Here is a 27,082-nt window from a genome sequence, read left to right on the forward strand (position 1 = left end):
CTGCGGGACTTTCTCGGAGAGGATGCGCAAATATCCTGTGGCCAAATAATCTGAGTGGACATTCTTTGTGATTTATTCCACTGTGACGCGTAAAGGTCAAATTTTGGTTTTACGCACGGCTCCTCTTGGATGATGGGAAGAAAGCGCAGCGCCACGGGGCTCGAGGAGCTCCAAACCTGGGGTGCGTGGCCCCGTGCATAATTCCCGCATCAACAGCATGCCCACTTGGCCCAACCACTCGCTGTGCGTCTCCGTCAACTGCAGCTGGGAGGAGATCCACAACAGCACGCGCAGCCCTGACCACGTGCGGCCGCCTCTCAACTTCTACTCCATCCCGCTCCTCGCGGTCATCACCGTCGCGTGCACGCTGCTGTTCCTGGTCGGGATGACCGGAAACGTCATGACCATCCTGGTGGTGAGCAAATACCGGGACATGCGCACCACCACCAACCTGTACCTGTGCAGCATGGCCGTGTCCGACCTGCTCATCTTCCTGTGCATGCCGCTGGACCTGTACCGCATGTGGAGGTACAGGCCGTGGCGCTTCGGCGACGCGCTCTGCAAACTCTTCCAGTTCGTGTCAGAGTCGTGCACGTACTCCACCATCCTGAGCATCACCGCGCTGTCCGTGGAGCGATACCTGGCCATCTGTTTCCCGCTGCGCGCCAAGGCTCTGGTGACCAAACGGCGGGTGCGCGCTCTCATCCTCCTCCTGTGGACAGTGTCGCTGATGAGCGCGGGGCCCGTGTTCGTGATGGTGGGAGTGGAGCGGGACAGCGCGGGACCGCGCGACGTCAACGGCAGCGGCAGCGACTCCTCTCCGGAAGAGGTGGACACGCGCGAGTGCAGGATGACGCACTACGCCGTGGAGTCGGGTCTGATGGGCGCCATGGTGTGGCTGAGCTCCGTGTTCTTCTTCATGCCGGTCTTCTGCCTCACGGTGCTCTACAGCCTCATCGGCCGCCGTCTGTGGCAGAGACACCGCGAGACGAGCATGGGCTCGCGCGTGGCTCACAGGGACAAGAGCAACAGGCAGACCATCAAGATGCTGGGTGGGTGTGCGCCGCGTAATTACGCGCGTTTACGCACGGGTTTATTTACCCTTTATCGTCGGTTTCGTTCTTATTTAAAGGTGCATTATGTAATAAATCATAAAATCCTCCTAATACATCACAGAGACTCAGGAATAATGTTCATATAACAAACTGAACTCACCAACAACAACAGTACAGACAAAATATTTGCATTAAAAAACAATATTTTGCAGACTGCAAATCATGTTTACGTTTTGAAATCATGTTTTGGCGTCCGGTGGCATCTACCAATCATTGCAGTCAGTAGAGTCTCAGCTGCCGAGCGACCACGGGTTGCCAGTTACGTCAGAAAACGAAACCTAAAAGACCTCTGTATTTTGAATTTGAATGTAGTAACAGTTTTTGGCCACATTCTTACATATGGCACCTTTAACGTTGTTGTTAGATAACACACACACACACTCTTGTACTTGCTGCATACTGAGGACCGGGTTACTGACAAAGTGAGGACCAGCATTTCCACTTCGTAAATCAACACAATTACAAATATCTACTTCATGAAACACATCTATAAAGAACTACTAGGTGCAGTACAATAAAATGTCTGCAGGTGGAGCCCCAGAGCAAAAAGTGGGCTGGAAAACAGGTTTTTGTACCAAATTGAGGAGCTGTGTTAAAAACAGAGTATAGCATGTTTACAACCTCAGGAAGTGATTTGAATGAAAACAAAGTGAGGACCGGCCCAAAATGTCCTCACTTCGTAAAAATGACCTCACTTTGAGGGTTAAAAACCCTCAATGGTCCTCAGTATGCCGCAAGTACTAGAACACACAAACACACACATATATAAACTGGTGCCGATACTGAAGGTTGTGATATCAGCACATCACTTTTAACATGTCCATCCTCTCTCTCTCTCCAGTGGTGGTGGTGCTCGCCTTCGTCCTCTGCTGGTTGCCCTTCCACGTGGGTCGCTACCTGCACTTCCGCTCCCTGGACGCTCCGTCCCGGCTGCTGTCCCTGCTGTCCGAGTACTGCAGCCTGGTGTCCGTGGTCCTCTTCTACCTGAGCGCCGCCATCAACCCCATCCTCTACAACACCATGTCGTGGAAGTACCGCTGCGCGGCCGCGCGCCTCTTCGGCCTGACCGACAGCCGGCCGCCACGAGGGCGCACGGCCAGCGCCACCGTGAAGGGAGACCTCTCCAACGGCTGGACAGAGTCCACAGTGAGCCTCTGAAGCGCCGTCAGAGTCCCTGCGAAGATAACGAAGCCATCTTGGTGTCTTGACAATCCATCGAGACTATTTTTCCAGTCAATTTTCCTTCAAACACAGACATTAAACAACTGCCTTATACTGTAATTCATGACCTGGATGACAAAGAAAGCACTGTAGATTTGTGTGGCACTGCTCTGCAGCCTATACTCATGTAGAAAGGGGCAGGAGTGCAGTGTGTGTGTGTATGTGTGTGTGTGTGTGTTACTTTTTTTTAAATTAAGTCAAATATCAGTTCTCTCGTCTCTGTCCTGTATCTTTAAGCCTTAAATGGAGCATTGCCACGTGAGATACAAACAACAATAACAATAGTCCTAATGTGAGGATTAGAATGAAATCAAATCTATGGGTTTTCTATGGGGAAAATTTGAGAATTTCTTTTGACATTTAGAATTTAAATAATCTAATATATAAAAACCCTGGGTCACTTTGTTCATTGTGATGTATTTATTTAATAAATAAATAAATAAATGTATTTATTAATTTATTAAATAAATAATTATTTAATTTATTAAATAATACATTTATTAAATAATTTATTTATTTATTAAATAATAAATGTATTAAATAATAAATGTATTAAATACTTAATTAAGTAATTAAATAATTCATTAAATAATTAAATAAATAATTACATAATTAAATAATTAATTAATGTAGCAGTAATGCTATACAATAAATTGCTTTTCTCATCTGAGGAGCCATTAAAAATATCTCATATACATAATACTGTTTTTCCATAAAGAGCATTTTTAAGAAATTGTCTTTTGATTAAAAAAAAAAAAATGTTTTTGCTCTCCTCCATTATTGCAAATTTGATTGTTTTGCTTTTTGCGATTAATTGTCGTTCCTTTTTTGGTGTAATTATTGTAATGAGTTGGAGTGCGTGTGCACGTGTATGTGTGTGTGTGTGTTCACGTTCACATTTCTACAAAATAAGCCACAATCATAGACAAAAAATGTACAGAATGCATACTTTTGCATACTTTTTCATCACGTCTAATTGTTTATCTTCACGTTGAATGAGCCGCAGCGTCAGGTCAGACACTTCTGTGGTTGCACAGGACAAAGAAAGCTGTAAAAAAATCAACACCATTGACCATGAATTGCCTCAGAACTGTGCACCACACTGGAAACACTGACTGTGATTTTTTTTCTCAGCGATCTCAGGTGTACTGATACGACAAAAAGAAGTATGTTAGCGATGTTGTTGTTGTGGCTTTAAGTTTGTAAATAAATAGATACGCTACTCTGAGTTTGAACATCACCGCAGCAGCCTCCACTGATCCACACTGGGTTTGAAAAAGCATGAGGAATGTTTCTCTGTCTCTAAATCAATGTTTCTCTGACTGTTGATGTCATCAAATACTGTTTACTGTGAGAAAAACACAGTCTTATTTTTCTGTATTTCTGTGAATATTTCCTGTTGGGTAACCGTGTCTGTTAAAGTCGTGTATAAAGTCAAAGAAAACACACTTCTTTTGTAGTATTTTGTAGCATCAATCGATAAATTACATGAATGTCTGTCAGATGTTTCGCTGAGGGCGCGTGTAAGTGCAGCACCAAGTTTGGCGTTGTTCGGATAAGTAAAAGATGTGGTTAAATGTATCCGTAAAAGAGGCTCTGCTGTAGCCACGCCCCCTCTCACTCACACAGCACTGTGGGGCTGAGAGGAGAGGCGGGCCCTATTGGCAGAATTAGAATTAAATCCGCGGGTAAAAAAAATTACTCGAGCGCAATAAGAGCGTGGGTGATTATTATGGTCTGACTGACTATTATGTGTGGCCACGCCCCCTTTTGCTCGTGCCGCTGGGCATCATGGACATGGAACCTTGAAAAAAAACAAAAAACTAGTCGGGTTGTGTCGAGACGAATCGAGTCGAGTCGTTCTGTCGAGTCGTTCTGTTGAGTCGAGTCGTTCTGTCGAGTCAAGTTGTTCTGTGTTGAGTCGTTCTGTCAAGTCGAGTCGACTCGTTCTGTTGAGTCGAGTCGTTCTGTCGAGTCAAGTTGTTCTGTGTTGAGTCGTTCTGTCAAGTCGAGTCGAGTCGTTCTGTCGAGTCGTCGAGTCGTTCTGTCGAGTCGTCGAGTCGTTCTGTCGAGTCGTTCTGTCAAGTCGAGTCGGTCGAGTCGTTCTGTCGAGTCAAGTCGTTCTGTCGAGTAGTTCTGTCGAGTCGAGTCGTTCTGTCGTTCTGTCGAGTCGAGTCGTTCTGTCGAGTCGAGTCGTTCTGTCGAGTCGAGTCGTTCTGTCGTTCTGTCGTTCTGTCGAGTCGAGTCGTTCTGTCGAGTCGAGTCGTTCTGTCGAGTCGAGTCGTTCTGTCGAGTCGTTCTGTCAAGTCGAGTCGAGTCGTTCTGTCGAGTCGTGCTGTGTCGCGTTGCGTCGTTCTGTCGAGTTGAGTCGTTCTCTGGCGAGTCGTTTTGTTGAGTCGTTCTGTCGAGTCGTTCTGTCGAGTCGTTCTGTCGAGTCGTTCTGTCGAGTCGTTCCGTCGAGTCGAGTCGTTCTGTCAAGTCGTGTCTTTCTGTGTCGAGTCGTTCTGTCGAGTCGTTCTGTGTCGAGTCTTTCCGTCGAGTCGAGTCGTTCTCTGTCAAGTCGTTCTCTGTCGAGTTGAGTCGTTCTGTGTCGAGTCGTTCTGTCGAGTCATTCTGTCGAGTCAAGTCGTTCTGTGTCGAGTCATTCTGTCGAGTCGAGTCGTTCTGTGTCGAGTCGTTCTGTGTCGAGTCGAGTCGTTCTGTCGAGTCGAATTGTTCTGTTGAGTCGAGTCATGTCTAGTCGAGTGGTGTCGGGTCTTGTCGAGGCGAGTCGTGCCGGTACCACGTAGTGGAAAAGCGGCGTCCCTTTTGTTGCTGTGTGAACCCTTGAATCGTCAGCTTTAGTCAAACACTAAATCACTGCTGAGTCGTCGTCGCGTGGTCACCGTCACTTTTCCCTGATCAATTTCACAAAAATAAATTCCACTCGATAGTGGACAATAGTTTGCAGTGATCGCATTAACTCTACATTAAACAAAGCTACGCAACACGATGTGATCACAGACGTCAGGACAGGTCAAAAGACGGCGTTCTCGCTGTAACTTTGAGGGACAACACAAGAAAAACAGCTAAACAACATTAACTCCATCAATCTCACACTTTAAAGCTAATTAAAGATTATTTTTCATTATTCTCTGCACAGGTTCAATAAAACATAAGAGTTTCAACCAAAGTCAGAAAAAATTAAAACATTTATTGGGCATAAATATATTATATATACGCTACCGATACAGTTACGTCTTACATACATAGGGTAGTATTTGCAAAAATCTATACATTAAAATTGATATGGCAGTTTCTTTTATATAATGCATATGAAATTGTCTAACATTTACAATACAAGAAGAAATGCAATGAATTTCTTTTTTTTTTCTTTTTTAAAATTCAATTCGTAGACCGTGACAACATTGGAATGTTTTTAAATCGTGAGGTAAAAAATAATTCTTTTCTCCTTTGTGTGTGTGTGTGTGTGTCGCTTTTAAAAAAATATTTAAAACACCTGTGAAATCTCTGTAGGTTTTTTTTGTTTTGTCAAAATCTCAAAAAAAAAAAAAAATCTCTACTTTAGTGTAAAACGTACAAAACATAAAAATAATAATAATAAAAAAAAATATTGAAAAATAAAATGGTAAAAAGGCACAGATGTGGGATCGCTGGGAAAATATAACGGAAAGAAAACCACGTCGTTCGTTCTCGACGCACGAATTAAAATGTGCAGGACCTGCAGGGTACAGCGAGGGGGCGGGGCTAAAACTTCACCAGCATTTTTTAAAAAACAACTAAATAAACGACACATTAAGGGAGTACCTCGCCCACAAACACTGTGTTAGCCTTCTTTACACGGGCCATGATTTAAACTCTGTGTGTGTGTGTGTGTGTGTGTGTGTGTGTGTGGGCCACATAACATCAGGGGTCAAAGGTCAGGTCACAAACGGGCATCGTCCTCCCTGTGATCTGTACGTAACTGAACATAAAGACGACGGCGTTGGCAGTAGTGTTTCGGAACAGAGCGGCTGACTCCTCCCACTGGCGTTAGCCCTCCTCGAGGCTAACGCTCGGATGTACGAAAAAAAAAAAAAAGTGCTTCAACTCGTGTTAGTTCGTAATGCGCTCGCCCTTCTCGCTCGTTCTATAGCTCTATAGATTTCTCTGTATATCGTCGTCGTCATCTTAGCGAAAAAAAAATACTGGATACAAAAAACGACTACACCAGCACTCGTCTGAACAAGGAATCGTCAAATATTATTATTATTATTCGTCGTCGTCGTTCGCCTGAAAACATCGCATGATTGTTTTTTTTTTCAGTGTGAAATTAAAGGTCGTGTTTAAAAAACAAAAAACAACAACAAAAAAAGTAGCACTGGGCACGTTAGCGCTTTAGCGGCGTCAACGTTGGCGCGTTTCCAGGAAGACCTGACTGGAAAAAGACGCGCGTGACGTCATTTTTACGTCCGTTAGCTCCTTTAGCGTCCGTTAGCGCGCCTAAAGTGGAACTGGAACGGGTCTGTTTATTAAACGAAAAGAGCAGCGATAACAAATAACCAGCGTACCTGTGTACTGCGTATGTGTGCCTCTGTTTTTAAAGGTTAGCGTTACTTTAGAGACTCATTTTAACAATCGGGAGTCACGTAAACATGGCGTCTTTTTCCCAGTCCAGTCGCCATGGAAACGACACATGCATCAACGTGCGCTAACTTTGATGCTGCTAGCTTGTTAACGTGCGCTAACATTTATGCCATTAGTGTGTTAACATATGCTAACTTTGACGCTGCTAATGTGTTAATGTGTGCTAACTCTGACACTGATAACTCGATAACGTGCGCTAACTTTAATAATAATAATAATAATGCATTATATTAGAAGGCGTCTTTCAAGACACTCAAGGTCGCCGACGCTGCTAATGTGTTAATGTGTGCTAACTTAACGCCACTAACGTGTTAACATATGCTAACTTTGACGCTGCTAATGTGTTAATGTGTGCTAACTTTGATGGGGCTAATGCGTTAACGTGCGCTAACTTTGACACCGCTAGCACATTCACGTGAGCTAACTTTGCCGCCGCTAGCCCATTAACGTATGCTAACTTTGACGCCACTAACGTGTTAACATATGCTAACTTTGACACTGCTAATGTGTTAATGTGTGCTAACTTTGACGCTGCTAATGCGTTAACGTGCGCTAACTTTAGCGCCAGTAGCACGTTAACGTGCACTAACTTTGACGCCGCTAACATGTTAACATGCACTTACTTTGACGCCGCTACCGCGTTAACATGCGCTAACTTTGACGTCGCTAACGCGTAAGCGTGCCCAGCACTAAATAAAAAAACATCTCCACAAAAGGGGCCGCACATTTTAAAAAAATGGCACATTTTCTGCTTTACAAAAACAAAACAAAACAAAATGAAAGATAATATGAAAAGACGCATAATCACAGATCACGTTATTGGTTGTTTTTTTTTTTTCCTTTCGAATAATAATAACAACAACAATAATAATAACAATAATAATAATCGTAATGCTGTGTCGTTTACATGTCAACGCCACAGAAACCCCTTTTAGACGCAACATCTACACATGGACACGAGAAAGCCTGCACTTTGGCGATAAAAATCGTAGAAAGATATCATCAGAAGCATCGTTATTATAACACTAAAAGAACAACAAAACAACAAAATAAAAACAAAAAAAGCCAAAGGCAGAAGACGTTTATCCCAATACCGATGACGTTGACGTTGACCCTACGGCCTGGACTCTTGCTACATGTCTGTGTCTAAGCGTTTACAGGAAGTGTGTACGACGTACGACACAGGAGATGAAAAACAAACAAAAACAAACAAAAATACATTTGGTTACATGTCTGAAAACAGCAACGATAACTGTAAAATGTACGGATCCATCGAGCTACAGGTTCCCAACAGCTGTAAGAGGAAAACAATACTTAAAGGGTTACTGAGATAAGGAATGCTGGCCTTAATCATATCAATCTAACATTTAAAAAAAAAAAAAAAAAACATGCTACAAGGAAAAAAAAATTAGTATATAACTACACTTGTCTCTTAATCTTTAAATAAATAAATGAAGATTGCACTGTAATTGGCATGTAAAGTACTGTATGCAAATATATATAGTATAAATAAAAACCTAGAAAAAAAAACTACCTTAACTTTCCCATCAACTTTGGCAAAGGTGTTTCTTTTCTTTTCTTTTTTTGCTTTCTGACTGACGAACAAGGAGAGGAGCAAGGCACAGCGTAGACGACGATGATGATGATGATGATGATGATGACAGCAGCAGCGATGAAGCTCTCCCCTCTCTAAGGCCTTTTCCCTGAGGTCACTGAGGTCCTTAAACACCCCGCCCCCTCGTGAATAGTGACTTCTTTGGATCAGAGTGTGTTTTAAACCAGTGTTTCCCAATCCTGATCCTCAGGGAACACTGTCCTGCCATGTTTTACATGTTACACTGCCCGATAACCAACTTTTGTCATTTTTTTCTCTCAAATAATTTTATGTTTCAACTTTTGTTTAAAAAAAAAAAAAATCCTCAAAAATGTAATGCTTCAACTTGTCAACTTTTTCCTAAAAACTTTTGTCAATTTTTTATAATGTTATATTTCAACAATTACATTTTTTTTTGTAAAAAAAAAATTAAGTTTCAAGTTTTGACAATTTTTTTTCAAAAATATTAAGTTTCAAGTTTTGACAATTTTTTTTGAAAAAAATGTTTCAACTTTTTTGAAATAAACTTGTTCCAACTTTTTTGAAAAAAATTTGTTTCAACTTTTTTCAAAAACATTTGTTTCAACTTTTTTCAAAAAAATGTAATGTTATATTTCAACTTTTGTCAATTTTTTATTCATTTCGTTTCATCTGAATCAGGTGTTACATCTAAAACATGGCAGGGCCATGTTCCCTGAGGACCAGGATTTGGGGAAACACTGTATGAAACTGTACCTTGGCTTAGTTTTTCAGGCTGTGGTTTAAAAAAGAAGTAATCAAGTTAAAGGAAATGGCTCGGGGGGGAGGAGGGGGCGGGGTTTAAGGTTAGCGGTGGCGTTCCTCAGAGAACATGACCGGGGACTGAGTTGCTGCTGCTCTGATTACATGTCAATAAAGCACCTTTTATTTAATCGGGGGGGGGGGGGGGGGGTGGGGGTGAGGGGGCCTAAAGGGAGAATTCACACAGGAGCTGAAGGGAGAAACTACGGCTTCAGGGCAGCTCTGGCTGACAGCTGGATGCGTTTGCAAAAGGGCTAAAGCTCAAAGCTAACGGCTACTGGCTTTTCCTGGTTAACACACCCACACACACACACACACACGCACTCACTCGCACAGAAAGGCAGGCTGTTAGCACGTCTGCTAACGTCGCAGAAAGAGAGTTGTTTTTCTTTTTTGAGATGGTGGAGGAGCTGCTCCGCTCCGATCCTGGTTTTCGCTGCAGCCAAACTAAGCGTTCGACGCACTGATCCACAGCCAGTGTTTGTTTTAAGAGACGGCTCCTTCAAAACTGTGGAAACTGACCTCAGAGCTGCTGCTGTTAAAAACTTGTTGTACTTCAGACCTTACATCGCCATCACTTCTATAGCATCATAGATATTTGTTATAATATATATATATATTTGTATTGCATGTATATATATATATATATATATATGTATGTATATATATATATATTATATTAACTGGTTTTCCATTCTTTCTTAGATATAATAAAATCACAGGATAGCAGCATCTTACACCACACATGGATTGCATCACTTTGGTAGCTGAATGAATGAATGAATGAATGAATGAATGAATGTTAAAAGCAGTGATTGCCTTCGTTTAAGGGTGTGTTTTTTCATTGTCATTGCATGAGTGTACTGCGTATGTGTGTGTGTGTGTGTCTCTACAGCCTGTAGAGTATAAAACTGAATAACAATAATAATAATAATATTAATAATAACGGTATGATCGGCTAAAGCTTTGAAGGCCTACATTGGAATATGGCTGAATGAATAAAGACTGCAGCAAAAAAAAAAAAAAAAAAAAAATTAAAAAAAACATTGAAAAACAATAACAAAAGAAAAAAATAAACTACTGTAAGGCAACGACTGTCCAGAAATATACACGTTCTCTAAATGGAATATGAAGAAAAGTAGAAAAATGAAAACATGCACGTTAACAGTCAGTCTGAGGAGCGACTGCTTCGCTCACAGCTGTTTTTTAAGGCTTGATTTTCAGTTGTTTTTTCAGCCGTTTCCTCGGCAGAAATCCTTTAGAAAATGAAACGGACGTCGACAGACGAAGGTGAGAGAGAAACCGAGTGAAGGCAGAAGACGACGAGGTGAAGGACAAGAGCCTGAATTCATACTAAAACAACAAACAAACAAATAAAAAGGACATATATAGACGTAGAAGTAGATCTCAAGTGTTTCTTTTGATTTCGTTGGGTTCTTTCATAGACTTTTCTCTCTCTCTCTCTCTCGCTCTCTTTTAAAAGTTTCTCTGTGATTTAGCTTTTTCTCTTTCTATCCTTTAGTAAAAAATTCCCTCACTTCATGAAGAAGTACTGTAGCAAGCAGGCGATGAGGATGGAGAAGCCGGCGAACACGCACACGATCAGCGCCGCGAAGCGCTCGTCGCTGGAGATCAGGCCTGCCCCCTTGCCCGCCTCGGCGGCGCACGGGTCCACCGACGACGCCGACTCGTGGCGCCGCAGCGCAAACAGAGACGAGGGGCTGAGCGGGCCGCACAGTTCTTGGCACGTGTCCTGGCAGCGGCGGCAGGCGCCCACGCGGAAACGGTAGTCGGTGTTGCCCTGGAGACCGGAGATCTGGAACAGGCCCTCCTCACCTTTGAAAACCTACGCGGGGGGGAACGGGGAGCGTTAGCATGAAAACAGTATTTCGGCTAATCTAAGCTAAATAGAGCTGCAGCTAACTATTAATTATTTAATTAATTATACAATTAATTAATGATTTAAATAATTAATTATTAAATTAAATAATGAATGATCTCAATAATTAATTATTAAATTAAATAATTAACGATTTCAATAATTAATTATTAAATTAAATAATTAACGATTTCAATAATTAATTTTTAAATTAAATAATTAACCATTTAAATAATGAATTATTAAATTAAATAATGAATGATCTCAATAATGAATTATTAAATTAAATAATTAACCATTTCAATAATTCATTATTAAATTAAATAATTAACGATTTCAATAATTCATTATTAAATTAAATAATTAACCATTTCAATAATTAATTATTAAATTAAATAATTAACTATTTCAATAATTCATTGTTAAATTAAATAATTAATGATTTCAATAATTCATTATTAAATTAAATAATTAACCATTTCAATAATTAATTATTAAATTAAATAATTAACTATTTCAATAATTAATTATTACATTAAATAATTAACTATTAAATTAAATAATTATTTATTTAATTAAATAATTAAAAACTAAGAGAATATTCACATTTAAGAAGCTGAAAACAAACAAACCTGCTTGTATTCAGACTCGCGTCCCACCAGCACCTGCAGCACATAGCTGACAGGATCCCCTCTCATTGGTGCGATGGTCTCCCATGTGACCTCACACATGTTGCCCTCCAGCTGTTGCAGTCTGGGAGCTGTCGGGGGAAAAAAACCAAAACACAAATTCCAGGATTTAATTCTTCTTCTTTGTAGCAGCAGCAGCAGCAGCAGTCCAGTTAATTACTTCTTTGTTCCAGGCTATTTTCAGAGTGTTACTGCATCATTCATGTGGAATGATTTTGTTTTTCAGCCGTCAATAATTATACAAAAACAATAACATCCAAGGATCCTATTATGAGTTTAAATGATCAGCGTAACCATGGAGACAAAAGACCTTTGACTTTTTTAAAGTGTTGACAGGTGTTCGTGGATACACCAACGCTGTTTGCACTGCACATCATTATTACCCATAATGCCCTCTGGCGTCTTTAACTGTGGTTATTGTTGCTGCTTCAAACAAAGTCCACAAAACGTGTTAATGCAGAAGTACGTCAAGGAAACCAACGTAATCCCGAACAAATGTCTAACGTACATACATTAGCTCCGCCCACCCAGATGTCGGCCATTTTGGAAAAAAATAAATATTTATGGTCAAAGCATTTGAACAAACTCATCCTAGCGCGTTTTGAGCTTTTCTCTACGTCAAAAGGCACGGCCTCAACGGTTCGACAAATTTGATGTTAAAATGGCGGGAAAAGTAGTTTAAAATTCCACTTTTTGAACGCTTTAATGTAAACAGAACGACATGAAATTGACTATTGTGGGTTTATCTTTCAATCCAAAAATGCACAAATATGAATTGCAAACAACATATTTCCCCTATTATACAAACAAAACATTCATCACACCCACTTCCTGGGCGAGTTTACCTTTGAGGGTGGGGGGAACAGACTTGGTGGTGCAGAAGGTGTGCGTGTCTGAGAACGGGCCCTCGCCGGCGTCACTGATGGCCTGTATTCTGAAACTGTAGCTGCTGGACTCGGTCAACCGCTGCATCTTGTAGGTGTGACTGGGGCCGCGGTAGATCGTCACAAACCTGGAAGACGGAAACAGGGAGGAGAAAGTGATGAGCGAGAATCAAATTAGACAACATCGACGACACTGAACCACTCCTGTACATTCATTCAGATGATTGTTCACGAGTAGATTTATGCTAGCTAGCAGCTATAGAATAATTTTGTAATGGACAAATTACTTTTTCGATTAATCGAGGATGCAAAATTCAATTACTATTTAATTCATTCATTCATTTATTAACAAAAAAATATTAAACTTTTTTATATATTTATATATATATATTTTATTTTTTTAATTTAATCTGATTACTCAATTAATCGAGGAATAATCGTTAGAATACTCCATTACAAAAATATTTATATTTAAGCTAACATCAATGTTTACGTTAGCGTGTGCTGAAAGCGCTAGCAACTGGATGCTATCGGCTCAAATAGATGCTGAAATGTCGTTTTCTTTAATGGCTCCTGTTTAAGCATGAAATGGTCCCACACTTTGGACCTTTTTTTGTCAAATTTGGGACAACCAATGTTTTTTTTGTCAAATTTTGGACATTTTTTTTTTACTTCTTAGTCAAATTTTGAACAACTTTTTTTTGCTTCTTTTAAATCAAATTTTGGACGACATACTGTAGGATGACCTTTTTGTGAAATTTTGGACATTTTTTATTTTTTGTCAAATTTGGGATACATTTAAAAAAAAAATTGTGGTCAAGTTTGGATTTTTAAGAATTTTTTTTTTTACTTCTTAGTCAAATATTGACCCATTTTTTTTACTTCTTTTAAACAAAATTTTGGACGACATACTATAGGATGACCTTTTTGTGAAATTTTGGACAATTTAAATTTTTTTTGTCAAATTTTAGACATTTAACGACTGACACTTTGGACATTTCCTGCCTTTTTACGCGCCGTTTCACTCTCCATATGTGCGGTGTGCGTCTGCTAAAACGGTCCGTGTGGAACAACGATCCCTGCGCTGAACAGGCCTTGAGGCAGAGTTTTTGCTTCAAGTATTCGTTGCAGCCCTAGATGCGATACTATACGTATAGAACAGAAAAGTGAGAGAAAAACAACCTCCCAACGAAATGCAACAGTGATTTGTAAACAGAGCACAGATAACCAATCACAGTCTCTGTGGCTGTGGGGAGGACGAGGCACTGATGGATTAAAGGAGAGAGGATAAGTTTTTGGCGAGCGAGCTGTTTGATGACAAAAGATGAATTGTCTGTGTTATGGGTTTTTCAGCTAAATAAAAAGGTAAAAGGAGAAAGCAAAGCAGAGAGGAGACAGTGATGGAGGAGGGCGTGAAGAAGAGCAAGGCTGGTGATTACAGACTGTGATGGAGAGTCTGCTGCAGGAGGAAACGTGACAGTGAGGGATAAGAGACCAGAGAGAGGTCACCGTGTTGTCGGAATGCTTTATTTAAATCCACATGAGACACGACAGCAACTTCTTTGTTTAACAAAGCAAATCAGTCACATGTTAGTCTCCATAATTAGAGAGTCTTAATCTGTTCTCTGCACTAAAAGGCAGAATAATACTGAAGCACTTCAACAACACACATAATAACCACACTGCATTTAATGAGATGAACTGTGTCTGTTCAGCCACCAGAGAAGTAATTAACCACAACACAAAGTGATTATTATCTCTACTTATTCACAGGAATGCAGTTCTTCCTTTAAATGATGAGACACTCGAGCCATTTTCTATGTACAAATTAAATGCAACTTTTTTTTTTGTCAAATTTCTGACCAAAATATTTTTGAATTTTATTTTGGACAATTAAAAAAAAAATGTGGGGGTTCACATTTTGGACAAATCTTTTATTTTTTTTACTTTTTAGTCAAATTTTAAACCAATTTTTTTTTGGACGACATACTATAGGATTAACTTTTTGTGAAAGTTAAATTTTTGTCAAATTTTGGATACATTGTTTTTTTTTACTTTATAGTCCAATTTTGAACCAATTTTTTTTTTACTTCTTTTTAATCAAATCATATTGGACGACATATACACATATACTATATTTTAGATACATTTAAAAAAAAACCTTTTTTTTGTCAAATTTTGGACATTTAACGACTGACACATAATAAGTCTGTGTAAGAAACTTAATATTATAAATATTTCATCACGGGTGATGAGCACAAGGCGCAATAAAGCAGGATTAGTCCTGTTAGAGTGTTCAATCCATTCGTCTGCTAATGAACACACACACACACACACACACACACACACACACACACACACACACACACACACACACACACACACACACACACACACACACCTGCTAATACAAACATCAGGTCAGAGTCACCAGTAGCTGCTCGTAATGAATCCTGGGAAACGGCAATTAGTCTGCAGCAGACGGTCAGGATTCACACATCACTGTTACACAGAGTGTGTGATTCACTCGTTTAAAAAGAACGAGCTTATGTATGCCACGGTTTTCTGAGGAAACTGATACTTTTTTATCTGAGTTAATTATCAGACGATGTGGATTTTTGTAAGATAAGATCCTTTCTTCCTCGTTTGTTAACCTAGAAATCAATAAGCAACAAAGAGTAGAATAACAAGAGATTAGCAGCCTTGAACAGTGGAATTAATCAAAAACATTAAATTAAACCACTTCAATGTCGACTTTTTTGTTAAAGTAAATAAAACTAGTTTATTTCTACTTCATAGATTCTGCTTTAGATAAAAAAACACTACCACCCTGCCAGAGAAAGAGTGAATAGGACGGTGAAAAGTGGACAGAGTATGAATCACTGACCGGTTTAAAGCTATTCTCGGACCAAACAAAAGGACGAATCTGACCTATTTTGACCTGACCACGTTTAATCCCAGGCAGCAATCACCATCGTCATAAATGCATTACTTACATGTTTGATAAATATAGTGAGCGGGTAAAAAAAAACAGCGCGAGAGGTGAACTCGAGTGGGTTTTCAGTTAAATCACTGCAGTGCACCACAAAATGTCATTCTGGGATTATTCACAAAACACCAGCACATATGGCTCCACTCGCCAAGAGTTCATCCAAACTCAGTGATGACCGTACAAGTCCAAACAATAATAACAACAAGAGAGTGAGGGGTGTAGAACCACTTACTGTTCTTGTTCCCACTGTTTTTCTTGTGCTAACACAAATAGAAAATGCAGCCAAACTCTTTCTAAATTGTGTTTAATTCCCTCACAACTGCTAATTCTCTCTCCCTCTCTCTCCCCATCTGGCTCTCTGACCGTCCGTCTGGCTAAATGGACGCTTGATTGTTTGTCGGCCATATTCCAGCTGGCTCTATATGTCCTCAACGTGACTGCTCTCTGGTACATCTGGTTAATGCACACACACACACACACACACACACATATTGTGTGATATTGACCTTTTGTATTGAGCGGCTGTAGGATAACAAGTCTGACTCCACACACAGGAGCTCCCAGTCTATCAATGAGCTGAAAAAGATCAGCTAATGCAAGATATTTTCACCAAAAACATAAAAAATATATATATTTTTTTACTTTTTTGTCATATAACATTTTTCAGGATTTTTTTTGTTAAATTTTGGACAAATTTATTTTTGACTTTTTTTGGTCAAATTTTGGACAATATTTTTTGGGACGTTTTGTCAAATTTGAAAAGAATTTTGGGACGTTTGGTCAAATTCCAAAAATAATTTTTATGACTGTCAAATTTTGAAAAAGTATTTTTTTTTACCATGTCAAATTTAGAAATACTTCTTTTTTTAACGTTGTCAAATTTTGACCAATTTCTTTAAAAAAAAAAAGTTCATTTTGTCAAATTTTGACCAATTTTTTTACTTTTTTTGTCAAATTTTGGACAATTTCTTTAAAGAATTTTTTACATTCGTCAAATTTTGAATGACAACATTTATCTTTTAACGATTGGGCAACAGGTGGTGGAACCTCCAGTCCATCACAGAGTCACCATATGGACAAAAAGACTCATTGAACGTTTGACAGCGTCTCAGTTTCCACATGACGTAAAAAGACTATCGAGTGTGCGTCTCACCTGTGGTTCTTGTCCTCCATCTGTAGCGTGTAGACCATGTCGTCGGCCAGCAGGGCTCGCGTGTGGCTGGGGTTCTCGCCCCACTTCAGCTTCAGGCTCTGAGGCCCCGCCGCGGCGCACTCCAGAGGGGGCGGAGCGGGCGGGAGTGGCCGCGTCCTCGCCAGCAGCGGTGGACTCGTGGGACCGGAGCCGATGGAGTTCAGCGCCTGAATCTGGATGCTGTAAAAGCCAAGAGGAAGTGGATTTAGAAGACGGCGTTCAGCAGAGATAAAGCACATTTAGAGCACATGAAAGAGTCAGGAAGACTTTTGACTTTTAGGACCAATTTTTTTTTTACCTTTTTGTGAAATTTTGGAAATTTTTTTGACTTTTTTTGTCAAATTTTGAAAAAAAAGAATTTGGTCTAATTTTTGAAAAAAAAAAAGTTTTTGTCAAATTTTGGATGAAAACATTTTTTGACTTTTTTTATTGAACTTTTTTCAAATTTTGGATAAAAAATATTTTTTGACTTTTTTGTCACATTTTGGACAAATTATTTTTTGACTTTTTGGTCAAATTTTAGACACATTTTTTTTCTTTACTTTTTTGTCAAATTATCTATGACATTCTCTTGAGAGCGTTTATTTCCAGCCTTACATCGGCCAATCCAGACAGTCCATTGATCCATTCTCCCATCATCGTTCCCTCAGTTTCCATCACAAATCAGTGCATATACAGTAAAACACATGGAAATCCTCGTGTTTTCGTGGATTTACACCCGTGGACTGAAAAGCACGTGCAGACTCACAAACACACACACACACTTTTCTGTAATTAATCAGCTGATTAGCATCCACACACAAGGCTCTCTGCAAGCACACAAGCGCTGTCTGATCTGACATTTCACTGCTGATTCTCTGTAACACAGTAACCTTTTCCTATAATTCATTTGGCCCGAGAGAGAAAGGGCAGCGTTCGTCCAATTATTTGTCATTCATCCGTATGAACTAATGGAAAGTGTTGGAGGGTATTAATGTTCATTTCATAATGACGTCGCCTAAAGGTTATAAAGCTCTCTTTAAAAACACATCACACAATGTATGTATGCAGGACTCTTTTTAAACATGTATTATTATTATTATTATTATTTAATTCTATCTGGACATACAGCTATTTTTACTTTGAGGCATTTCTGACAGGCGCGATCTTGACCGAGCAAAACAGTATTTACCGAGACACACACACACACAGAAATAACAGCAGAATAATATTATTTGAAGTGGCACACATGTACACACACATGTACACACACACACACACACACGGTGTTCTGCCTCGGCGGCAGCAGCATTGTTATTCTGCGAGAGAGCAAAGTGACACTGGGATGAAAACAACCTCAGAATGAAAACAATGGTGTGTAAACACGGTGCCTCTTCACAACATGAAACCACACCACACACACACACACACACACACACACACACACACACACACACACACACACACACACACACACACACACACACACACACACACACACACAGGATTACTCACAGACACAAAAACAACTTAATAAAACGCTTGTATGATGCAGTTTTACAGCCTATATAGAAAGAAGAGAGACTTTGGTACGACATGGTTGTTGTTAGCACTCTCCGTGTGTGCGTGGATTTCCTACAGTTTCTTCCCACTATCAGAAAAAGCATGCAGATTAGGGGATTAGGCAAATTAGACGCTCTAAATTGAGCTGTGAGTTTGAGAGTGGAGTTCATTTCAGTTAACTTCATAAGAGATGCTGCCGACCCTGGGAACTCCCTACACGTTTTGTTTGAAATTAAAACAAAGATAAGTAAAAGATAAAATAACATTCCCGTTATATTGACATTTTGTAAAACTTTATTTACTTGATGAACTGGCCAACTATAAATCCATCTATTGATGCTAGCTCACTAACTAGAAACTGTATTTTTACCTATCTATACTAGCTTGCTAATTAGCCAACTATAAATCCATCTATCAATGCTAGCTCACCAACTAGAAACTGTATTTTTGCCTATCTATGCTAGCTTGCTAATTAGCCAACTATAAATCCAACTATCGGTGCTAGCTCACTAACTAGAAACTGTATTTGACATTTTGACCTTGACCTTATTTTTGCCTATCTATGCTAGCTTGTTAATTAGCCAACTATAAATCCATCTATCGATGCTAGCTCACTAACTAGAAACTGTATTTTTGCCTATCTAAGCTAGCTTGCTAATTAGCCAACTATAAATCCATCTATCGATGCTAGCTCACTAACTACAAACTGTATTTTTGCCTATCTATGCTAGCTTGCTAACTAGCCAATTATCAATTTATGCTACCTTGCCAACAAGCTAACTATCATACATGCAAACTATCCAACTATCAATCCGTCTATCTATCTATGCTAGCTCACAAACTAGCAACAATATTTTGCCTATCTATGCTAGCTTACTGTGACCCTCATCACGTGTTCAGGTCAAACATCGGTTCCCGTACCTGTACTCGGTGTCCGGTTGCAGGCCCGTGACCAGGTGACTCGTCCCCGACTCCACGACGACGGCTCGGTCGTCCACAGTGATGACGTAGGACGCGATCTCCGCCCCGTTGCTGTTGGGCTCGTCCCACTTCAGGAGGAGGCAGGTCGACGGGGAGTTAGCCGACTCAGAGGTGAAAGAGGAGGAGGAGGAGGACGGCAGGTCCAAGAGGAGGAGAGACGAGATCTGGTCGGGAGTCGTCGCCGGGGTTCTGAAGCTGACCGGCTCGCTGTACGGACCGGCGCCCGCCTGATTCACCGCCTGAGAGGGAGACGAGAGACAGAGAAATTTTAATTAATTTCATTATCTTGTTTTTAATTTTCAATATATACATATATACAGTACATCTATATACAAATATTTTATTTTCTTACCGAACTTAATTTTTATTTATTATATATTTTTTATTTATTGAATTTCCAAAAGTTTGTTTTATTAATTAATTAATTAATTAATTAATTAATTAAATGAATGAATATTTATTTATTTAATGAATTAATTGAATATATATATTCATTGATTTAATTAATTAATGTTATATTATAATTATAAATTACTTCATTATAAATGAATATTTATAATTAAATAAATAAATATTGATTCATTTATTTATTTAATTAATTAATTAATTTAACAAAAAACGTTTAATTAATTAAATAAATGAATTTATGAATGAATGAATATATATATATACCATCTTGTCTTGTGTATTGGTAAGAGTGTACGTATGTGTGGTTTTTGTATGTACTGTATTGTTTAAAATGCCAGAAAATTAATAGAGTTTAAAAAAAAACAAAAAACACCCACAATGAAACAAATGTTTTTTATGGTAATTTAAAGAAAAAAAAAATCACAACCCTTTTCAGAATAAAAGGAGCACAGAGAGCCTTGACTTACGACTTAAACTATAAACTATCTCCATACCTTTTCAGGTCAGTGACAAAGAAATATGTTTGTGATTTATGGTCGGCTGTCAAATAGATTTAGTGAAGTCTTAAAGAAGAAAAAGTGTCCTCATAAAAATAAACAATTAAGCTTCACCTAAAAAGGTACAGAACATCAGGATGGAGGTCACGTCGAGGTCAACTGAGTGATTCAGCCGTCAAACACGCACATAATCATCGATTAAAAAACATTAGCGTGACCTTGTTCTGCGTCGAGAAATGTACATTTCTGTGTAAATGCCTTTAGCCGGGCTATTAAGTGTGATAATAAGTGATACCTGTAGCCTGCAGCAGTAGTCTGTGGCAGGCGTAAGGTCTGACAGTTCACACTGAGTGGCAGAGCCGGAGTAGATGAGCTCCATCGGCTCCTCCTCCCTCGCCCACTCCAGACGATACTCAGAGATGTCTGTACCCGAACCCTCGGGACTCTGCGACAAAGGAAATCAACCAGAAGTTAGAAGAAATGAACGGAGTCGAGACGGACAACAGGAAATGAGTGACGAAGACGTCTAATGTATTTTTCCTGGTGTTTTCAGTTGTTCTCACCTCCCAGTTAAGCGTTATACAAGTGTTGTTGGTGAGAGTGATGAGTGGCGCCCCACACTGGCCAGGAGGCCCCGCTGCAGTCGTCACCTCTGTCGGGTCAGAGTACGCTCCCAACTGAAAAGAGACAAACACACACACACAAAGGTTATTATTATGGTTTTTAAATGTTAATTTTTAAAAAATTTTAATTTTTATTTAGTTTTTCAGTTTAGTTTTAGTTCATTCAACAAATGTTTTAGTAGTTTCAGTTTAGATTTTATTTAGTTTTTCAGGTATTAAGAGAATACGACCCCAAATATGGACGATCAAATACGTTAATTTCTTTCAATTCAATCGATTTCATGTGGTATATTTTTACATATATTTAAATATTAATTATGTATCATTTACATATTTTGCATCATCAATATGTTGTTTTATTGTGAATAACATGTATTTGCGTATCAAAATAAACAACTTTTACTTTGAAATCATGTCAAATACAGTCACAAATGTTGTTATATCACGATGGAATAGTCTTAGTTTTTCAGGTATTAAGAGAATGTGTGGCCCCAAATATGGGTGATCAAATCCATTAATTTCATTCAATTCAATAAATTTCATGTGGTATATTTTTTAAATATATTTAAATATTTATTTTTTATCATTAACATATTTTGCATCATCAATATGTTAATTTTAATTTTTTTAAATTGTGAATAACATGTCTTTGCGTATCAAAACAAACACCTTTTACTTTTGTCAAATATAGTCACAAATGTTGTTGTTATATCACGATGGAATAATGCGATATCATTTTAAGCTAACATCGCCCACCCCGACTCAACAAAGTCGGGCTTTTCTTCACTTGACTGCCCCCTACTGACCAGATTTCATTTGAGTTTGCTTTAACCTTTAACACCTGCAGGTAAATCAAAAGTCAAACTTGAAGCTGAATTTATCTACAATTCAGTTTAGTTTTAGTTAGTTTTGCCTGTTTTTATTTCATTTTCAGCTAACTAAATGATTTTTCCACTGCTAGTTGTAGTTTTCGTTACCTAAAATAACCCTGAGACACACACAGGTGTTTACACGTGAGTCAGGTGTTGTTGTCAGAGCTGTTATTCTCGCTCCATGCTTCCTATCGTGAGCAGCGTGTTTGTGCCGATCAGCTGATTTTCTTTAGTCTGAGAGAATAATCAAACCAATCAGGGTTTTCTTTAGCTCCAGTCTGTGAAACACAGAGAGAGAGAGCGTCTGTCTGGGACACTAATTGCTTTATCCAAGGGCGTTCGTGCCCGACACGACCACGGACCGTATATAAGAAAAGGGGGCGTCGTCTTACGCTCGGCGCCGTGTGTGTTATTTGAAAACCTAAAAATTCACATAGCATCTACTAAAGGTTAAATCAAAGTAAGAGATCAGGTTTCTCACCCCGGCCTCGTTGGCCGCCCGCAGTCGGAAGCTGTACGTGGCACCGGGCAGCAGACTACCCACAGTGCATTGCAACTCCTTCCCGTGGTAGACCTCTGAGGGCGCGGCGTCGCCCTCGCTCATCTCCAGACTGAACGCACACTCCTCGGACTCTCCCTCAGAGACGGGCGAGTCTGAGAGAACGCAGAGGAGTTCAAAGTGAGTTCAAAACTTTATTGACACATTAAAGTGTTGACAAAATAAGACATGTAAACACATCATGTGTCAGTCACACGTGGGTCAAAGGTCACAAATACTTTGACTTTCTTGCTCAGGGACCTTAATGAACGCCAATTCACCTCATCATTCACCTGTCCTCGTCTTTCACCTGTCCTCGTCTTTCACCTGTCCTCATATTCACCTGTTCTCATATTCATCTGTCTTCATTCACCTGTCCTCATCATTCACCTGTCATCATCCTGTCCTCGTTCAACTGTCGTCATTCACCTGTCCTAATCATTCATCTGTCCTCATTATTCAACCGTTCTCATTAACCTGTCCTCATATTTATCTGTCCTAATCATTCACCTGTCTTCATTATTCACCTGTCTTCATTCACCTGTCCTCACATTCATCCGTCTCCATTCACTTGTCCTCATTCTTCACCTGTCCTCACATTCATCCGTCTCCATTCACTTGTCCTCATTATTCACCTGTCCTCGTCATTCACCTGTCCACGTTCACCTGTCGTCATTCACCTTTCGACATTCAACTGTCATCATTTACCTGTCCTAATCATCCACCTGTCCTCGTCATTCAACTGTCCTCACCTGTCCTCATTCACCTGTCCTCAGCTGTCTTCATTCACCTGTCTTCGATAACCTGTCCTTGTTCACCTGTCCTCACCTGTCCTCGATAACCTGTCCTCGTTCACCTGTCCTCCTCTAGTTTTATTCTGACCTTGGAGGACAGTAATTGCAGCAGCGCTGTCTGAATGTGAACTGATTATTTCTGTGGACTTGCTGCATTAGAGCAGGAACTTCTGCCTGCCAGCAAATAACAGAGCTAATCTGCAATAATGGTGCGGAATTAGGGCAGTTAAGGCAGATATGAGGCGAGGTAAGGGCAGTTAATGGACTAAATTAAGGCTCAATTAGGCAGAAATGGCTTTGACTGATGTCACATGAGAGCTCGCCAGGAAACGTATTAAACTGCCAGAGGGTGCTCGGGTTGAACTGTGTTAAAATACGAAAAAAAAATTAAAAAAATGTCTGCACTCACCCCATTCTAACTGTACTTCCTTGTGTTTGGCTTTACCCACAATCCTCGGCGGCTGGCAGGGCCCTGGCGGCACGCTTGACGTACGAACAGGAACACTTACAGTGCACTTTGGGAGACAGAAGAGACGACAACAGTAAATATGGAGTCTTTTCATTAACGACAGGTGAAAAAAATGTCTTTTAAGACTCAAGTGTGTTTAAGCAGCAGACGCTAATGCGTTAGCGCTAATTCACTTCTTAGCTAAACACTCCTGTGTGTGTGTGTGTGTGTCCTCACCGAGCTGTGCCCCCCTGTGGTGATGCTGCACACCCGTAGGCGGTAGAAGGTCCCAGGTATCAGGCGCTCACACATGCATTCTGTGGCTGCACCGCTGTACGCCACCTCCCACTGACTCGCTGCACACACACATATACATATATATATATATATACACATATCAGCAGGTCATTACAACATGTACTCAGAGTAAATGTGACTTTAACAACAAGGTCAGGGTTCTTTCTCGTGTCTCGCATGAGTTGTTTTTTAGTTAAAGGCAAAAACTTTACAGATTAAAGTGACGACAAAATAAAATATGGAAACTCAGTCAAACATGGGTCAAAGGTCACAAATGTCACTCACTCAGGGACCTTAATTATGGCCAATTCACCTGTCATCACAAATCACTTGTCCTCATCATTCACCTGACCTCAACGTTCACCTGTCCTCAGAGTTAACCTGTCCTCAAACTTCACTTTTCCTCGTCATCCACTTGTCCTCTTCAACATTCAGCTGTCCTCAACGTTCGCTTGTCCTCAACGTTCGCTTGTCCTCAACGTTCAGCTGTCCTCAACGTTCATTTGTCCTCAACGTTCACCTGTCCTCAACGTTCACCTGTCCTTGTCGTTCACCTGTCCTCTTCGTTCCAGTCTGTCCTCATCATTAACCTGTTCTCGTCGTTCCCCTGTTCTCATCATTCACATCTCCTTCCTAATCGCTCACCAGTCTGTCCTCCACGTTCACTTGTCCTCATTCACCTGTCCTCTACGTTCACTTGTCCTCATTCACCTCTCCTCATAGTTCACATGTCCTCTTCGTTCCAGTCTGTCCTCATCATTAACCTGTCCTCGTCTTTCCCCTGTCCTCATCATTAACCTGTCCTCGTCTTTCCCCTGTCCTCATCATTAACCTGTCCTTGTCTTTCCCCTGTCCTCATCATTAACCTTTCCTCGTCTTTCCCCTGTCCTCATCATTAACCTGTCCTCATCATTAACCTGTCCTTGTCTTTCCCCTGTCCTCATCATTAACCTTTCCTCGTCTTTCCCCTGTCCTCATCATTAACCTGTCCTTGTCTTTCCCCTGTCCTCATCATTAACCTGTCCTCGTCTTTCCCCTGTTCTCATCATTCACATGTCCTTCCTAATCGCTCACCAGTCTGTCTTCGTCATTCACCTGTCCTTGACGTTCAACTGTCCTCATTGCTTACCTGTCTGTCCTCATCATTCACCTGTCCTCACAGCAAAGAACAGTAAGTTACAACATACTAAAGTAAAAGTACATAAAAATTCAGGATACGACTGCAGTTGCTTTCTTTTTAAACAAAACTGCAGTGATGTGGATGAAGCCTCTGAGTAAAGTGTTTCAGAGCGACACACACACACACACACACACACACACACACACAGACACACAGAGAGAATTAAAAAATCACAGAATCCATAAAGAGATGAGTCAGGGTCACAGTGTGCAGGTTAACACTGCACCCACCAGCAGAACTGAGGAGTGTAGAGGAGGTAAAAGGCTACAGCAGCAACACACACACACACACACACACACACACACACACACACACACACTGATGATAGCGAGGAGGCTAATCACGTTTGACTAAAAGTGCTGCCTCGTGTTTGTTTATACCTCCTCCTGACACTCCATCATAATAAAAATGGCCGCCAGAAGAGTGGTTTGTTTGTGCAAAAACATCACAGCACACGAATGAAGATGATGAGATTTTACCTTTTGGATCTGAAATGTCCTCACTTTAAAAAATGTTCTTTTAACGCAAAACACTGAGGGACCGCGAGCCACTGAAAGAGCTAAGCTAAGCTAAGAGCTAAAGACATTATAATATAAAATACACAACACAACAAACCATAGAGCGTGGGTCTGAGGAAACACAAGCAACACTGGAGTGATTTAATAAGGATGTGATTCTTCTTAATGGAGTGAGTGAGAGGAGGGAAAGACGATAAGTGAGAGAATAATAACGAGGGAGAGAGAATCCAGAGCAGAAGCTGTACCTTCAGCGCAGCCCTCTGAGATCTCCAACAGGTACGTGAGCGTCTCTGAGCCGCCGTTGTCCTGTGGAGGATCTGAGGGACATAAACGTGGATTAACATCACATTTAATATCATCTATATAGATTAAGAAAACAACACAACCTCCACCGACTTTAACCCTTTAATGCCGAGCGACGCTTTCGCGCGAGCGCACGTTAGCATTAGCGCAATTTCACGGCACCAGAGAGGAGAGAGTTGGAAAAAACGCTTGTATTTATTTCCATTTTTGGCACATTGAGACAAAAACTCACTTTATACTGTTCAAAAGTCAAATTTAACACATAAAATGTGGCGTTTGTATACAACTATAGTATTTTAAATTGTTAATACACTATTTTAATGTGCAGTAAATTGCTAAAAACTGCCAGACGTACAAAGTTATTCTGGAAAAATGGTGAAAAGCACTTAGTTACAGGACATTTTATGACTCTTTTATGGTTAAAATAAGCAAAAAATAAGTCCAGACGATGGACATTTTGAGGATTAGATGTTAAAAGAGTTGCACGTCAAAGCCAACGTGTGGTTATTACGGTAATTTTCCCTCGCGCTGTTGCAGGAAGCAGGAAGTTGTGCACATTTGCCATGTTTTGGGCCTGTTTTTGCACATTGAGACAAAGTTTTCTAGCTCTTTAATGGTTAAAATAAGCACCAAAAAAAACGTTTATTTTTATTTTTTTAATTTTTGAAATAAAAATGTTTTATACTGTTCAAATTTCAAATTTAACACGTAAAATCTGGTGCTTGTGTACAACTACAGCGTTTAAAGTTGTCAATACATTATTTTAACGTGCAGTAAATTGTAATTTTACCAGTTCTTCTTGAAAAATGGTCAAAAGCACTTAGTTACAGGACGTTTTCTGACTCTTTTATGGTTAAATTAAGCCAAAACAAAACAGTCCAGACGACAGAAAAGTGTGTACGGTGTCTCAGTTTTACCCCATGTGACAGTGAATCCGTAGGGTGTGGCTGCAGTGACACAGGGCGTGGATGGAGGTCCTGGTTTGTCAGGATTGGTGGTGCAGACCAACACTTCACTGGGACTGCTCTTCCCCTCCATGTTTGACGCTATGAGCTGCACAGAGGAAGTGGACGGAGTTAAAATGAAGGAAAACAAAACAGAAATGAGTA

The 27,082-nt window shown here is 40.0% G+C and overlaps 2 protein-coding genes across 2 annotated transcripts in view; one reads left to right on the top strand and one right to left on the bottom strand.

Moving 5' to 3' along the window:
* Positions 1–217: 217 nt before the first annotated feature.
* Positions 218–2,273, top strand: ghsra (growth hormone secretagogue receptor a; the record flags this gene model as incomplete). The annotated part of the gene is made up of 2 exons (XM_083892729.1): positions 218–1,052; positions 1,957–2,273. The coding sequence occupies 2 exons, from the start codon at positions 218–220 to the stop codon at positions 2,271–2,273; spliced, it is 1,152 nt and encodes a 383-aa protein (XP_083748855.1).
* Positions 2,274–10,870: 8,597 nt separating this feature from the next.
* Positions 10,871–27,082, bottom strand: part of fndc3ba (fibronectin type III domain containing 3Ba) — a gene marked incomplete at both ends in the record, with an annotated part of 64,377 nt that continues 48,165 nt past the window's right edge. The window contains 12 exons of the mRNA XM_083892069.1: positions 10,871–11,182; positions 11,848–11,975; positions 12,750–12,916; positions 16,934–17,152; positions 19,436–19,734; positions 20,696–20,845; positions 20,964–21,077; positions 22,377–22,549; positions 23,637–23,742; positions 23,913–24,031; positions 25,916–25,987; positions 26,891–27,026. Of these exons, the coding sequence (XP_083748195.1) occupies positions 10,871–11,182; positions 11,848–11,975; positions 12,750–12,916; positions 16,934–17,152; positions 19,436–19,734; positions 20,696–20,845; positions 20,964–21,077; positions 22,377–22,549; positions 23,637–23,742; positions 23,913–24,031; positions 25,916–25,987; positions 26,891–27,026 (1,995 nt within the window). The remainder of the gene's footprint in view (positions 11,183–11,847; positions 11,976–12,749; positions 12,917–16,933; positions 17,153–19,435; positions 19,735–20,695; positions 20,846–20,963; positions 21,078–22,376; positions 22,550–23,636; positions 23,743–23,912; positions 24,032–25,915; positions 25,988–26,890; positions 27,027–27,082) is intronic.

This window comes from Microchirus variegatus (genome assembly GCF_963457635.1).
Source record: "Microchirus variegatus genome assembly, chromosome: 7".
Taxonomy (NCBI): Eukaryota; Metazoa; Chordata; class Actinopteri; order Pleuronectiformes; family Soleidae; genus Microchirus; species Microchirus variegatus.